This window comes from Ailuropoda melanoleuca, chromosome 4 (genome assembly GCF_002007445.2).
Source record: "Ailuropoda melanoleuca isolate Jingjing chromosome 4, ASM200744v2, whole genome shotgun sequence".
Taxonomy (NCBI): Eukaryota; Metazoa; Chordata; class Mammalia; order Carnivora; family Ursidae; genus Ailuropoda; species Ailuropoda melanoleuca.
In genome coordinates this window covers 32,976,801-32,993,438 of record NC_048221.1, presented here as the reverse complement: position 1 = coordinate 32,993,438, position 16,638 = coordinate 32,976,801, and the positions used below count along the sequence as shown (strand labels likewise).

The window sequence follows — 16,638 nt, the reverse complement described above, 5'->3', positions numbered from 1 at the left end:
CTCGTGCCTCCCTGTAATACAACAGGATGTATTCTTGAAAAGTTGTGGGTAAATACATTTTTGACTTTGGGTGACTTTAATACCAGGGATCTGTTCTCTGTGTCTGAGGGATCTTCATTTTTAAGTTTGAGGTAGCTGGGAAAGGAAGGGAAGATGAACCTAGAAGATAATATTTGAGTATTTTGAAATCTAGAAGATGATATATTTTAATAATATTTGAAGGAACCTTGCACTTAATCTGTTTAAAATGTAGAGTAGCGTGGTAAGTGCAAGTACACCTAGAGTTTTTATTTGCCTTATTGATTTTGGATGCTTGGGCTTCACACAGCACAGAGAGATGTCAAAGACAGTAGTGAGGAGTGGGTGTGATTTCAGTTGGGAAAATGAAAAATGTATGTATGTTCCAGTGGAAGCTGATCGAGGACTCAAGTGCACTCCCTTGGGAAGTTCTGGCTTCCCAGAAGGACTTTCCTTATGAGCAGCTGTAGCCTGGGAAGGTAGTTACACCCACTTATGTCATTTGTCCCTTAAATTTTGTGTGTGTGTGTGTGTGGGCGGGGGAGGAAAGAGATGCCGATAACACTAAGGTAAGCTGTTGTTTGTACAGATGTATTTGCTTAAAAAGGAAAGCTTTCATTTCCTTCTTCCTCCCTTTTCAGGGAGACAGTTAGGCAACTTACTATATATTGCTGTTTTGTAACCCAAAAGTACATTTGCTTAAAATCACCTTTCTAAACACAGTTGACCCTTGAACAGTGGAGGAGGTAGTTAAGGGGCTGACCCCCTGCACAGTCGAAAATCTGCGTATAATTTTTGCCTCCCCCAAAAGCTTACCTACTAATAGCCTACCGTTGACCAGAACCCCTACCAGTGACATGAACAGTCGGTTAACACGTATTTTGTGTGTTATGTGTATTAATACTGTATTATCACAATACAGTTAGCTAGAGAAAAGAAAATGTTAAGAAAATCATAAGGAAAGGAAACCACATTGATGGTACTGTACTGTAAAAAGATCTGTGTGTAAGTGAACCCATGCAGTTCAAAGCCATGTTGTTCAAGGGTCAACTGTACTTTTCTTTAACAACAACAAACCCCGATCGTTACATGTCCAGAGGTGAGTTACTGCGAAGTTGTTTTTTAATTTTTTTTTTTTTTAATCTCTTGGCGTATGGTTCTGTAACAAGAGGTTTGTGTACTGTCATTTTCGTTGACTGGCTTGATGGTAGAGGGTGCATTGTCAGAAGTGCCGGATGCCTTGACCCTTTCCTGCTTTTGGGAGACTCCTAGACAAGAGCGTTGAGGAGGGTGTGTAATGACTCAGATGGAGGGAAGGAAAGATTTTTGTTTTGTATATTTTAATGTGTGTCTGTCGTGCTCGAGAAGTAATATGTTATTGGAGTATTGGAGGTTTCATTTCTGAGGACTCCAGAGTCACTGGTATAGAATTCCCTTATCCCTTTATCCCAGTGAAATCCTCGGCTGTACCTTCTGCCAGAAAGACCAGCTTGGAATTTGACCACCCTGTTCTTGTGACCAGGAGCACTTTTTATGGGACTGTGTTAAAACAGTTATTTTCCTCTCCGAGAGCCCTTCAGTGAGGGCATGAAGTGTGTGAAATCACTCGGTGTTAAGTGGAGAATCATTTTAGTGCATTGGGAAAGGAAATTGATCACAGTGTCACTTAGTGTTGATAGGTCGTGCCAACATTTACATAATTCTGTTGTGTGGCGCATTCACTCGAAGGAAGCGTTTATAGGATGTTGCTAGTTTGCCTCTTTCATACGTGAAGCCGAAGTGAATGAATTGCAAAGCTGCATTGTGCTTTTAATAAACACCCACACTTTGCCGTAGTGGTTCTGCAGGAAGCTCATCTTCCTGCAGACGTTTGTAGGGGCCGAGGGGTTCAGGTGGAGGTGTTAGGGTAGGAAAACAGTCATCTGTGACCAGAGGTGAACTTCATAGAGCACTTGGTGAAGCAAGGATTCCGAATTTATCCACCAGATTCCTCCGTCCCCACTTCCTGTCCCTCTTGACCGACTTGTTTTGAACTATCCCAGAAGCAGAAGTCTGTTTCCTGCCTTCGTAGAGCGTGGTTTTCATTTAGGAGAATCCCCCTCCATCCTTTCACTGAAGGAACTCCGGCCCCTCAGTGTGACGCCAGAGGTGAGCACGCCTTCTCGCTGCACCTCTGTCTCCTCTAGGTCATGATTGATGAGCCTGCTGCCCCCACCGGAGCGCCCGGAGCCTTGGGACGGGGGGTGGGGGGGGCCCAGTGGGCAAGACATTGATGAGGCACGGAGTGCCTGGCTCGGAGGCCCCAGCCGTCCTCTGTTGCACAGAATGGCTGGGCTTTCAGGAGGTAAAGATTAAGCTGCTGTGCTGGATGGTACCCAGCCAGGGGGCACCGGTCGTATTGTGGGCGTGATGAGTTTGGAAAGTCCTGTAGAATAAGGACTCTCTGAAAGGGCACATTTGTGATCCCTTTTCAGAGATGACAAAGCAGAGAGTAGGTGACCAGGCCCCTGACCCCTCCCCATTTCCGAGTCTCTGCAAAGCCACTTCTGTAATAGCAAAACCAAATGGTGGCTGTTGGCACCTCTTCCCTGCTGGGGTGGTCATGGGTGGTGCTCCCTACGTGACAGGTTTGTGGGAGGGTCAGCCTGTGGCCAGCAGCTATTTCCTGCTCAGATTCCCTTTGTACAATACCCACCAACTGCAGAGCTGGTGAGGCCAGAGTGCCTCCTCTTAATTAAATTAATTAATCTTTAGGGGTTAATGATGCATGTACCATATTTACCAAGAGAGTGTTATGGGATATTTATGGACTTCCCTCTGGGACCACCCCCACAACCAAGCATGAGACACAGCACACCCAAGTGCTTTGTCTCTTCAGCCAAACTAAGATTTGGGTAGGAAAAACAGGTCTTAGAACCTCCCGCTTCAAGGGATAGAATAGAAAGCAAATGCAGATTACTGTCAGTGGAGATGGGGCTCTTGAGTCTTTTGGTCAAAACTTTAAGTAGATGAACAAGGAGCTGTTCTCTTCCTCTGGAAATCAACTTTAAGTGGCCCCGGAGATGAACAGTCACGAGGGACCTGGCACTGGGATTTGTTTAGGTTTATATAACCCTTGACTTAACTGCCCGGTGGGTTGTGATCTGACAACGTGGACTACTCTTCTTGACTTTGCCCTGAAACTGTTCATGTCTAGCCTGTCTCCTTTCCAGGAGGTCCTGACTTCTTGGCTTTTTGTTTATTTGTCTAGTTTCATACTTTCCACACCTTATTTTACTTTTCTGGCCTTATTTTCTGGTATTCTTCCTTAAAAACCATGCTCCTTTTCTATTTCTTCTTCCAGGGTTCGCTGAGGTCTTGCATTTTCTGATTAACCTTTCTCATCACAGCTGATCATCCCTGCTCTGAATGCCGTCTGGACGCAGTGGTACCCATACCAAGGATGACAGATGCTTGCAGGGGCCAAGCAGAGAGTGCACACGAGTAAGGGGGTCCTGGGAGAGATGATAGGAGCAGTGAGGTCCGTGGTCAACTTCAGTACTTGCTCAATGTAGCTGGTGGCTGCTAGCAGGAATGCTGGCGCAAGGATTATTTTCAAGAGAAGCTGCAACTTCAGTTTTTTTGGTGAAAACTTTTTCTCCAAATACTCTTTAGTCACAAACAAATTTCCCTGCAGTTCTGCCTTGGCCTAAGAACCACCAATTTATGACTCCTGGTCTTTCATTCAGAAGATGCTTGCCATATCAGAGCGTTTGGCTGTAATTATTTGGTTCAGAGTCTTTTCTGACCAGTAGGTTATAAACTCCATAAGGTCACAGACTAGATTTTACCCTAATTTGTATCAGAATTCATCACAGCGCATGTACGTTGTAAACAGTGACTATTTATTGAACTTGACATCTGTTCGGTACTGAAGGACAAAAGACTTAGACCTGTATTCAAATTATCCATGGGTTGGGGGTGAGATGTGTGAACCATGAAGATAGAGAAGCACGTGTAAGACCTATGGGATTATGGAAGCAGGCACGGGTGACTTCTGTCAGATAATGTGTTAAGCATTAGAATTCAGAGGCCCACGCTGATTTCTATAGCTCATTTTAAGGAGTAAAAGCAGGCAGTCACTGTGAGGTCCTTATATAGCTAGAGAATATTATCTCTTATTTTGAGTTGCTTGTGGGCCTCATGTACATAGAGATTTATCAATGTAACACTTTCAAAAATTGAAGCAACTGTGATTCATTCCTGACTTTCTTAAATAAGACTGACCAAAAGCTTACAAAATGAGCTGTATGTAGTGAGTTGATATCTGAATGATTTTGCATTTAATTGTTTGCAGAATGTGTTTCTTTTTCTAAGCCTCGGTTGAGGGAACATGGAGCTACTTAGTTTCCTGACAAAAGATGGCAGCACGTACAGAACCTTCTCCCAAGTGGGAATTCTTGGGTGAGGATGCCAGAGGAATGATTCCAATTTAAGATGCAGTTTTATTATTATTCTCAAAAAAGCCTTTAATGCATATTATCAGCCTATTTGGTTGTGGTTTTTGGTCAGCGAGGGGAAAGCATCGCAACAGAAAATGAGATAAGAGCATTCAATAGTGTAGGTTTAAAAAGAAATCCCTTATTCTCATAAAACCTATAATGTGGGTCTAGGGAGCGTAATGTGGTGATTTCATTGGAACTTGATGTGTACCACACGTCATTTCTCAGAAGGTAAGAATGCAGCAGAAATGGCCTTAAAAGCTTAAGGGATTAAATAACTTTAACAAGTTGTATGTTCTTCCTCACTCACACCCCCTGAAATTTGAAAGGACCAATCACTTTTTCCCAGGGAGTCCTAAGCAGGTGAGTCCTTCTTTAATGGGTGGCAAGCAGTGCAGTTTTTGAGGTAAGAAGAGATGGACGACTGGGGCCCAGGTTTTCCAAGAATAAGGGGTTTGCAGGCTAGTCCTGGGTGCCCCAGTAGTGCTCACCAGATGGGTCATTGGATTGCTTCATACTTCTCATCCTGGCTGTATTATTCGGTTTAGCAAACATCCAAAGGCTTAAAATATGCAAAGTACTATGACGTTCAGGGGTCCAGACAGGGTTGAGTAATGGGAAATGGGCTGGCCTGGAAACCAAACTAAATATGAAAACCTCACTCCCCAGGGAATGCCTGTCATGGAGTTAGGCCCCGTGCCTTCCACTGTGAATTAGGATTCCTATTAATGTTGAAGAACACAGCCGTGCGTTGTGCTGCCCTCCCAAGCGGGAGGTTTTGTCTGTGTAAGTCAGTGGTCTGTGAGCAATGCCTGTATTTGAGGGTGAAGTGCTAATTATGTCGGTCTAACGATGTTGGGGCTACTTCCTCACCACAGCTTACTCAATAGCAAACAGAACTTTTTATCCCTCGACTTCCAAGCAGTCAATGAGTTATTGTTTGCCAGCTTTGAATAGTGTTTGCCAAGTTTGTAATATGTGGTTCTGGTTGTAATCCAGGAAGATGCTGGTCAGATTATGTAAATACTGGTTAAGTCTATAGAATTACATTCAGAGGGCATTTTTTATTGGGTGTCTTCCTAGTGCATTGAATTTTCAAATGCCCTCTCTGTTGGGATGGTTAAGAACTTCGTGCGGCTAAAGGATGTGTGTTAAGATCGGTCTCCATCTCCCACCACATTTTTAGCAAAGCACTTGAATTATCAGGAAATTCAGATTGATGTTTAAAATCCCAGGTTTCTTCTGTAAGTGCCAGTTCACTTGAAATGTTTTAATTCCTGCATGATTTCAATACAGGAGTTTAGTAGACGTTTCAGCCATGATGGAAATGTCCTCTGTCTGTATTGTGCCTTACTGTAGGCGTGAGCCTCACGTGGTGCTTGCAGGCTTGGAATATAGCTAGCAATGACCAAGGAATGGGAGTCTTAATTTTGTGTCATCTTAATTACTTTCAGTCTGAATGCGAGTAGCCGCATGGCCAGGGGCGACCAAGTTGGACAGCACAAGGTTTCCGTAACGGTGGGAATTGCTCAGCTATTTGAAGACTTAGCTCTTCTAACGCAGTGGGGTCAGGGTTGGGGGTCTTTGTCAGGAAAAATGCCCACCAAGCAGATTGTTGTCGCGCACTGTTGAACAGCGTGCTTCTCAGACACAGATAAAACCGGGATAAAACTTGAGCCGTTCTCCACAGAGGTCCCTCTTGTGTGTTCTCCAAATGGTGGGCCGGACAGTCATCTTTCAGCGGATTAGCTGAAAGAATATCTACGGCTGGGCCCAATTGTTCCAAGCTCTGCAGACCCTTTGTACGAGAACAGGGAAAATTTGTGTTATGACAATGGCTGACAAAATGTTTAGTGAAAGCTGCTATTGGCAGTAACTGAATTCCCGGAGGTTTCTTTCCAGCCTGCTCTGCTACTGAAAGGTGCAGAAATGCTTTTGACAGCATCTGTCCTGTTGACAGATGAATTGTTTTGACAGGAGAATCCGAAACCTTCAACTGAAGACACATTCAGATGTCGGGCCTGGTAAGGGGCGAGCGTGTTTGGAGAAATAAGTGAGATGCTTTAGATTTGTGTGCGTGTCAGCTGCCACCTGAAAGAAAGACCTCGTGAAAGGTGGTTTTTTTTTTTTTTTTAAACGAATTAACCCTTTGATTGTTCTTCTGATCCAACATGAGAATTCACACCCCTCTCTGCGCAATTTCCTTAATTGTTGAGAAATTAATGCTATCAATAAGCATAGTAGTCAAAGGGTTAAAAAAACACTTTATTTAAGAATTATGCTGAGGTATCAAATCATTATGTTGTGTACTTGAAACTAATATAATGGTACATGTCAATTATGTCTCAATAAAAAATTACACTGGGAGGAAAAAAAACCCCAGTGCTCGTAATGGCGTTCTTGATAATAGCGGAAAGGTGGCAATAACTCAAATGCCCATCAGCTATTGAATGGATAAAATAAGTGGAATGTTATTCAGCCCTAAAAAGGAAGGAAATTGTGACACAGGCTACAACATGTATGGACCTTGAGGACATTATGCAAAGTGAAGTAAGCCAGACACAAAAGGACAAATGTGTGGCGATTCTGCCCGATTCACAGAGATAGACAGCAGAGTGGAGGTTGCTGGGGGGCTGGGGGGAGGGGAGATGGGGTGTCCGTGTTTACAGGGTGCTGATTCAGTGGGAGATGACAACGTTGTGGAGCCGATGGCAGTGATGGTTGCACAGCCGTGTGACTGTACTTAATGCCAGTGAGCCACACACATCAGTGTGGTTAAGATGGTAACTTCTTATGGTTCGCCTGTTTTACCACAACAGGAAAACGTGCTGAGAGTTTGTCTCGCTGAGATGAGCAAACAAGAAAATGTCTCTGAGGATCTCGTTTCAGATTATATTTGTCAAGGAGACTACAGTAAATATTTTCCCCATTTCCTGATACAGCAGTTGAAGAGCAACAGCTTGTCCCAGGTTTTCGGACTGGTCGCGTCTCAGACCTCAGAGCTAGGCAGCTCTGTGGTCCCTCTGTCTCAGGGGTCCCGCGCTTCAGCCTCCGTCGTCTTTCTGTCATTGCTGGGAGGCGCCCTGAGAGGAGAATGACCCTTTACACCAGTCTCTGACACTCATTTGTTGATAACATGGCTTTTCTAGTTCATTCAGAGTCACAAAGTGGCCTCCTCCAGGCTGACCCAGGGGGAGCTTAGATTTCCACCTACAGGTGTCTGCGTCTTGGTTGCTGTTTCCTGGAATCTCAGCGTGAGGTCCTGATACTGTTGGGCTTCTTTATGAGACTAGTTTGCAAAAGACCCTTTTCCAAGGAGCCTTATCTAAAAAGCAGAATTTATACAACATTTTTGAAATTTAGGTAAATTTTGTCTGCTCTTTAAGAGAATGATGACCAAAGGGGTGGCATGATTTAAAAATGGCTTTCTTCTAATACCACTCCTGGAGTGGGGAATAAGGGAAATAATTTCATTCCAGATAGTTTACCCATTAGTTTCCTGAGACTGGTTCCATCCCTGGCCACATCTATAAGCCAGAAACAAGACCTGCATTTTGAACCTAATAGTTTGAAGAGTAAGTGGCCCAGAGGGCGATGTTAAAAACTGGTGGTCCTTAGTGCAGATATGGCCTGCAGATATGTTATGTTTGACCCATCCAGAGTTGCCTTTTATTTATTTTTATTTTTATTTTTTTATTTTTATTTAATTTTATTTTTTTTAAAGATTTATTTATTTGAGAGAGAGAGAGATACAGCCAAAAAGAGAGGGAACACAAGCAGGGGGAGTGGGAGAGGAAGAAGCAGGCTCCCAGCAAAGCAGGGAGCCCGATGTGGGGCTCGATCCCTGGACCCTGGGATCATGCCCTGAGCCAAAGGCAGACGCTTAACGACTGAGCCACCGAGATGCCCTTCTTTTTTTTTTTTTTTTTTTTAAAGAATTGAAAGGATTTCACCCAAGCATTCAGAGTTTGAGTTTCTCTGAAAATGGAGAAGACTGGTCTGCATTGCCCTTGTTTCTGGAGACAGGAGCAAATGCCTCTTTCTATGGGCAAGCAGATACTGCTGTATCGGCTTCTTTGCATGCCTGGCAGGGTGACTGTCCACACTACTTGCTTGCCCTCCAGGCCTCTTGCCTTCTGAGTCTCCCCCTGATGTCTTCTCCAGCTCAGTAACTCTCATTACTGATGATGATGCAAACGTTGTAGATACTGTAAACTCCTATTATCTCTAGACCCAGAAACAGTATTTCCATCTGTCTTGTTTATGATAATGGGCTCAAAATAGAAGAAAATTTTAGTCTGTCCAGTCCTTTTTCTGATGTGGGAGAATTCTCTCCATTTGTGGATTTTCTTTCTCAAGTCTAACCTGTTGATTTCTGTGTACCCAATCGTAAATGCCCCCAAGCACAGACAAGCTCACACTTGACTTCAGTATGTGGTTTAAAAAATTACCACCTTCAATTTTTATAGTAACATAATCTCTGGACAAATTGCTTTTAATTCAGGCTGTGCCCTGAACACAAATGTACCATTAATTTCAAGTGTAGTCTGACTTTTATTTAGATGAATGTCTTGAGTCGACAGTGAAATGGCTATCAGCTGTACGTTAGTATTGATTGGAATGTCTCTGGAGTAAGTTTAAAAGCTAGTTGCCACTTATGTGCTGCCTAAACGATAGACTTGGAGCTCCCGATTTGCAGTACCGTTAATTGGCATTAATGCCAATGGAATTAATAGCTGAGTTTAATAATGTTGACCTCTTCGGCATACGTAGGACCGAGTGTGTTTGGGTGGCAGGGAGCAAGGCACACTGTGCACCAAGGTCCAATTTTGACCACGTCTCTGTGGATTTCTGTTCTTGAAAGATCAAGCTGGTCTAGCCTGAGGGCTGATCCAAGAAGCTCGGCTGACTGAACACAGGTCAGCGTGCTCCTTGTGTGAGTCTAAGGGTATAGCTGGGGGATGAAAGGAGAGAGGGGTCGTTCTGAATGATCCTGGCAGGTGCCATCTTCCTGAGAAGGCTGCTCACATGTGAGGCTTTCACTGTCTTTGGTTAAGGCCAGCTATGAATTTTCCATAAGCACAGCTCCTCTCTCCTGTGTGACTGTCACTCCCAGTATTTATTCATTGATTGTAGGCGTGTCATGTTCAGGGATAGCCTTATGATTCGCTTCTCATAAGGTCTCAACTTTCTAAGCAGTTCCTTCAACTTTGTGCATCTTAGCGATTTTTAGTCATCAGATCTTGCTTAGACCAGGGTTTCTCAACCCCTGAATATTACCATTGACACTAAGGGCTGTCCTGCGCCACTGAAGGATGTTTACCAGCATCCTCTGTACCCCCCGCCTTTTCTCTGCAGTTGTAATAACTAAGAATGTCTCTAGATACTGCCAAATGTCATCCCTGGTTCAGAACCACCGATGTGTAGACAGTAAAGGGTAGGTTTCTGACCCTCCTTTTTCTTTACTGCTGTGTGATAGTTGATGCTTTAGTAAAATATTAATTTTTAGAATGCCATTCGGAATAGCCTTGGACCTGGTTCAGTGGAAAATATTTGGATCAGTACACTCTAATGTAGGCAGAGGACTGACTTAACCTTAGAACTGCTTGAGAAGTTGCTAAGTGGTGAAATTATATTGACTGAAATCCATTTGAGTTTAGCCAATTTCAGTGATTTGAGATTTTCACAGTGACTTGTTTATGGATGCAAGTGGGGAGGAGCTCTATCTGTAAATCTCAGTATTAATAAGATTACTTCAAATAATGTATGGGATGGGGCAGTTAGGAGGGAGAGGGTCTGGTTTGGGGGGCGGAGTAGAAGATCCCTGAATTTGGGGTTAAATGTTGCATGTTGATTTAATTGATTATTTATTTATTTATTTATTTATTTATTTATTTATTTATTTATTTATTTATTTATTTTTGCTTTTCCTTTACCAGAAACCTGAGTTATAATAAACTTTCTGAGATTGACCCTGCTGGTTTTGAGGACTTGCCGAATCTACAGGAAGTGTGAGTGCTTTCTCCTAAACCTCCGGTTGGGGGTGGGGGACTAAGAACTCCTGGGGAAACCCTTCCACCTGCCTTGGATCAGCAGTGTAAACTTGCCTGCATGAGCGCGCTTGTCCGGGCTGCCTGTGACGGATGGGGCTGCTTCCTGAGCTCCGTCCCTGCAGCCCCTCCCTCCTCGTGGGCTGTCAATGATGGGTGTGCTAGAATCCCGGAGAAATCAGGGGGACCTGGGGGGCGGACAGGAGGGGAAAGCTCGTGAACCCTCTGTGTTGGGATACCTGATCGGTACCTCCCCGCGATTGCCAGGGAGGTAACGCAGCCCGCTCCGCAGAGGCGCATGCGCTGGCCCACCGCTTCTGCTTCCCGGGAAACCCAGGTTTAGAAGAACGGCCACAGAGGCTGACTTTGCCTCTCCCATCTCCAAAGCGAGCGAGGCATTATGACTGCCTGTGGCACTCTCAGCCAGCGCCCTCGCTCGTGCAGGGTCCTGTAAATCAGGCCTCCCTCTTTCCTCCTCTTTGACTGTCAAGAACTCTGATTTTAACATAGATGTCAGGGTTATCAGGAATTTTAGTTCCACAGGGACTTTAGAGAAGCTTCTGCAGAAGTTGTGCATAACCACTGCAGGAAACTTAGAAAGTCTAGAAATATGTAAAGACTAATTCAAATTACCAGACCCTAATAACCATTAGGAATACTTGTGAAAAATACATACCTCCACGTGCAGAATTTTGGGATCAAACTGTATATGTATCTTATAGTTTTGTATCTTTTTTGTACTTAACCCTCAGGTTTTTGAATATTTTATCATGTAAATTAAAAATTTTTAAATGTCCCACTTAAATTTTTATTTTTTTATTTTTTAAAGATTTTATTTATTTATTCGACAGAGATAGAGACAGCCAGCGAGAGAGGGAACACAAGCAGGAGGAGTGGGAAAGGAAGAAGCAGGCTCATAGCGGAGGAGCCAGATGTGGGACTCGATCCCATAACGCCGGGATCACGCCCTGAGCCGAAGGCAGACGCTTAACCGCTGTGCCACCCAGGCACCCCTTAAATTTTTATTTTTATTTATTTATTTGAGAGAGAATGAGAGAGAGAGAGAGAGAGAGAGCATGAGAAGGGGGGAGGGTCAGAGGGAGAAGCAGACTCCCTGCTGAGCAGGGAGCTGGATGTGGGACTCTGTTCTAGAACTCCAGCATCCTGACCTGAGCTGAAGGCAGTCCTTTAACCAAGTGAGCCACCCAGGTGTCCCCACTTAAATTTTTATGTAAAACTACCACACATGGATATTCTAGATATAACTCACCCCATGCTTCTATTGTCAGTGATTTTTATTAGATATTATTAGGTTAAGTATTTTACACATTTTGGCCATTATATGTAACTGATAGAAGTCCTTGTTTATTATTCTTTGATTTCATTGTCAGATGATTTCATTGTCAGATGATTTATCTAAAGGAAACTTAATTTCATCCCTTGGTGCAATTGGCAAAATAACCTGCATCCCCTAGCCCCATCTCCAAATTCTCCAAATTGTGGTTATGATTTCCATGTCTCTTTAAAAAAGGTTTAAACTTTCAAAGTTAAAAGAACTTCATAGTTGGAAGGAGCCCTTGGGATGTTCTGTCCAGGACCCTAGTTGTCCCTTAAGGTCAACAGCCAGCGGAGGGAGCAGGGAAGTGTGAGGTGGGTCACTGTGCTAATTTGACATAATAAAATACCCCCTTCTCCCTCCACCTTGGCTCTTCTCCCTCCTCAGAACTCCTGTTGCATTTGTGAGTGGGATGAGGCCCCTGACCACATCCTGGGCTCTTCGTTTTGCGTGTGACTGCTCTCCTTCGTCCTGCTAATACGCTCATGAAGGTTGACCTTAGCTAGCCATTGTCCTAAGCACTGCTGTACTCCTAATTGTCACTGTCGCCTTCTCTAGACAGTGGAAGGAACCGAGGCATGGGGGCTTGGCTGGGATTGCATGCTAGCATGTGGTCAGATGGGGCCTGCCACCCCCCAGTTTAACTCCCGTGCTATGCTTTCTGTGGCAACACTCCCTTCCTACCGTGGATGTTATGAAGACAGAGATTGCATCTTTTGGATACAGTATGGTGTAGTGGAAAAAACACATGTTTTGGTAACAGACCTGGATTTGAGTTCTGGTTTTGCCCTTTGCTTCTACGAAGTGTTATTTCCTTCTGCTACATTTGGAACCACACAGCCCCCCAAGCTGGATGCGTTATTTAGAAACAAATCCTTGAGGGACATTTGGTTGGGCCTTTTACCACCGTGACTTCCTGCAGTCCCTGGTGTCACACTGGTATGGACAAGACAAATTCCCCAGAGCCCAGAGCAGTGGAACTTCTCACTGATGCAGATCCGGGCCTTTCCTGGAGGGAATTCTAATCCATCGTGGAGGCAGACGGTAAAGAGGTTGTCAGGAATAAGGGGTGTGGAGGTGGGAAAGGATATTGAAGAAAAGAAAAAAGTCATAGTTGACATACAATTGCTTCTAAATTAACTGGGTTCAGGGCTTTCCCGGGAGCTATCAGCTCTCCTAAACCCTGCACAGCCCTCCCTCTGAGTCTGGAAACCTCGGTGAGAGGAGAACCACAGGCTGGCAAAGCAGCAGGTGGTGGTTTAGCAGTGGTTTTATTTTGGAGGCCTGGAACCACAGTCCATCGTGGCCCGTTGGAGAGAGAAAGCAAGGCTGTTGGAAGCCCCTGGAGGCCATGAGGACGTTGGAGCAGCTGCTGCCAAGCCACATGGGCTGCGCTGCCCACAGCTCTGAGGAAAGCCCACCAGGGAGGGCCTCCAGCCAGGGGTCCTGGGCCGCCAGGCTCCTCTATTAATAAGAGGGGCTATTTATACTGTCCTCTTTAAGAGCTGCATGCAGGTCACGTGCCTGCCGCCTGGCCCAGGAACACTCACTGTGGGTGCTGCTGTGTGCTTTCCAGGGCCGTTGACCTAAAATGTTCCTCAAGGCGGCCGGGAAGCCTGAGTGTGCCCTGCCTTTGGGTATTTATGGCTCACCCTCTGGTGTCTCAGGATCATGCTCTCCCCCCGCCTCCGCCCCGGTGTGTGTGTGTGTGTGTGTGTGTGTGTGTGTGTGTGTGTGTGTGTGTGTGTGTAGTGTGTGTAGTGTGTGTAGTGTGTTGAAGGGAGGGCTGAAAGAACCAGGGGGTATCTTTTTGAGGCACTGCTCTTTGGCTGCGAATTACCACCACCTGTTAAGCATTTACTCTATTTCTGGCTCGATCCTAAGCCGCTAGGTTTAATTATTTCAGCCGGGTCCTGCCACAACCCTATGAAGTTGATACTGGTGTTGTTGACATTTTTTTGCAGAGGAAACTAAGGCACAGTAAGGTTAAGTGACGTGCTGAAGGCCCTTCAGTTGCTAAAGGGTAGGATTGGGGTTGAATGAACTCCGAGCTCTCTGATTTGGAGATTCGAGCTGTAAAAATCCCCTCCTAATAGCCCCTGCTCGGCCACTCTGTCACGGTCCTTCAGTTTCTTCTTTTAAGGTGGGGTGATACTGAAGTGCCCTCCTCAAAGGGTTGGCATGTTATTCGGTGAGATGGTGCATGTGAGCACTCAGCAGAGAGTCTAGTGCACAAACTGCACACTTACTATTATTGTTTGTCGTTGCTAACTTAAAGTCACTATCCCCTCAATCCCTATCCTGAAATAAGCACAGCTGGCCATCTGGTACAGAAATGATGTATCAAAAAGTCTTGCCAGTGTAATTATTTAGTATGCCTTATTCTCAGGTAGCTAAAAGCCCTCATAGTAGTTATTGATGCTTTGGCTCTGACTCTGAAACCTGTGCTCCTACCTGCTGTTGATGCCTTTGTCCCTTGTAAGAAGCAAAGCTAACTGAAGTGTCAACCTCCTGCCCAACTTTGATAGGCAGGGCAGCTCTTCTTGCTATTGGCAACAACCAAAATGTCTCCCCGTAAGTGAATTGGCTAAAGAAATGATAGTTCATTCATGCCAGCGGAGGACTGCTCTGCAGCTGGTCAAAAGACTGAGGGAGATCTACAAGATACGTGACTAAGGGGAAACTGCACTATAGAACAGTCTGTATAATTCACAAGCATCTGTGTAAAAGAAAACCAGGCACGCATCTCTCGGAGCTGGCAGCCGGCGCTTCCTCTTGGAGGCAGACCAGGGGACTGAAGTGCAAGGAAGCTTCATTTTTCACTGTATATTTCTGGTTATCCTCTTTTGAAATGGTTTGAAGATTTTACTGTGCGCTTAGATCAGCTGTTCAATAAATAATATGGCAACTTAGAAAAAAGGGGGCCAAAAAGCCCTGTAACCCAAAATCACGCCTTGGGTTTGTTTTTCATTGTCTGTGGAAGCCTCGTTTGATTGAGATAATATTTAATTAAAGCACTCTGAAATGCTCTTCCTAACATTTTGCATCTTATAAAATAGAAGAACTTCCTTTCAGCGAGCCGAGTAACGGGACGTTTCAGAGAGAGCCCAGAAGGCCCATGCTCACCTTACAACAGGTGACCTGGAAAAGGTCCACCTCTAGGTTCTACCTGGGGTCACGCAGTCCATGGAGCCCCATTTCCCTTATATGCGCCTCTTCCAGCACCAGGGTTGGGCCATGATGCGTGGGCTCATGGATCTGAGTGAGGCACTGTTTGGTCCTGAATCATCATTAAAAGTCAGTTCAAGAAGCAGGATATTATAGAAGGATTTTTAGGTCCTCGGATGGGAGCCGGTGTGGGGGGAGTGTGAAGGGTAGAAAACTGCGCAACCCTAGATACTCAGAAGATTTCATCAAACCCCGTCCTAAATTCCTGGTTTCCTTATTCGTGGAGACTGTGCTCAACTTTCCTTCCGAGCTCTGGCCAGCTATTTTTGACTGGTCTCTATTTCAGGCTGGCAAGCTGGTCATGTCTCAGAGCAAGTGCGGTCTCTACTGCCTTCTGAAGATGCTGTTCTCATGTCTACAGGGGACAGGGCGCACAAAGAGAAAGCCAGTAGTGGTGACGCCAACTCACTTACATTTAGCTAGTGGTACTTTTTATGTAGGAATGATCGAGAGGTACATGGGCCATGCAGCTCTTCTCCTTTGGACTCCAACTGTCCTCTGCATAAATCGAGCAGCCCTGTTGGGATCAGAGCCTGTGATCTCTGCCTAAATCTGTTTACTGCCACTCTGGTTATAAAATGCCCTGTTTATCTTTAGCACTGCTCCACTGCACCTGTATGCTCTACTTCCAGCAGTTTGGGCAGGATTTGAAATCTTATTATGATGCCCCTTTTCCTTGTTCATTTATTTCTGTGCAATTGGGTGGAACAGTTTCTGTTATGTGCAGTGGGGCTGGCCTGGACCAAGGTCGTTCAGCATAAGTTCCCTAACAGAGAAGTCCATTCCGTCTGTTTCAGGTTTAGCATCAAGTACAATCCTAAGCAGCCACCATGTTACCTGAGGGTTTAGGAGCCTTCCGGCTTGCCGGCTTCTCCACTCGTGGCTCACCTCTGATGTGCAGCCCTCTTGGGTTGAGCTCTTGCTTGTGCCACTGTCTAGTTGTGTGGCCTTAGCCTCGTGATTGCAACTGAAACTTGACTTGGAGCCCTTAGCTCCAAGATAAGGACCAGCATGAGTACCTGACTCAGAGTGGTGATGATGAAGTTGGATCATGCATGTGGAGTTGCTGCTGTAATTATAAAGAAATAGAGGGTAGTCAGTGGTTAGGAAGCTAGACTTGGGGGCTACACTCCCTGGGCCACTGCCTCTTACTACAGTGACCATCAAATTAGTCAACACCTAAGTGTTTCCATTTCCTTCTTGGTACAATGGGAATGTCCATGGGACTTACCCCCTAGGGGTCTAAAGATGAGTTAACACACTGGAAAGTCCTTAGAGCCATGCCTGGCTCATAGCAGCCCCTCCGTAAGTTAGCTGCTACCAACATTATTATTAGCACCGTCTTCGTGTTCTAGAACAGATCCCTAGGCGCTGAAGATGTCTTACACAAGCTACCTATTGGCAGCCGGCCCTGACCTTAGTTTTCCTTGCTCTGCGAAGATCTTAGGGTCTCCCCGAGTAGTAAGTACGTTGATGGTACCGTGAAAATGTATTAGGAGAGATTAAAACTGCTGGACAGTTTTCA

The 16,638-nt window shown here is 45.1% G+C and overlaps 1 protein-coding gene across 1 annotated transcript in view; it reads left to right on the top strand.

Moving 5' to 3' along the window:
- The window catches only part of LRIG1 (leucine rich repeats and immunoglobulin like domains 1), a 111,136-nt gene that overhangs the window by 26,926 nt on the left and 67,572 nt on the right, over positions 1 to 16,638 (top strand). Inside the window, exon 2 of the mRNA XM_002920762.4 lies at positions 10,439 to 10,510. Within this exon, the coding sequence (XP_002920808.4) occupies positions 10,439 to 10,510 (72 nt within the window). The remainder of the gene's footprint in view (positions 1 to 10,438; positions 10,511 to 16,638) is intronic.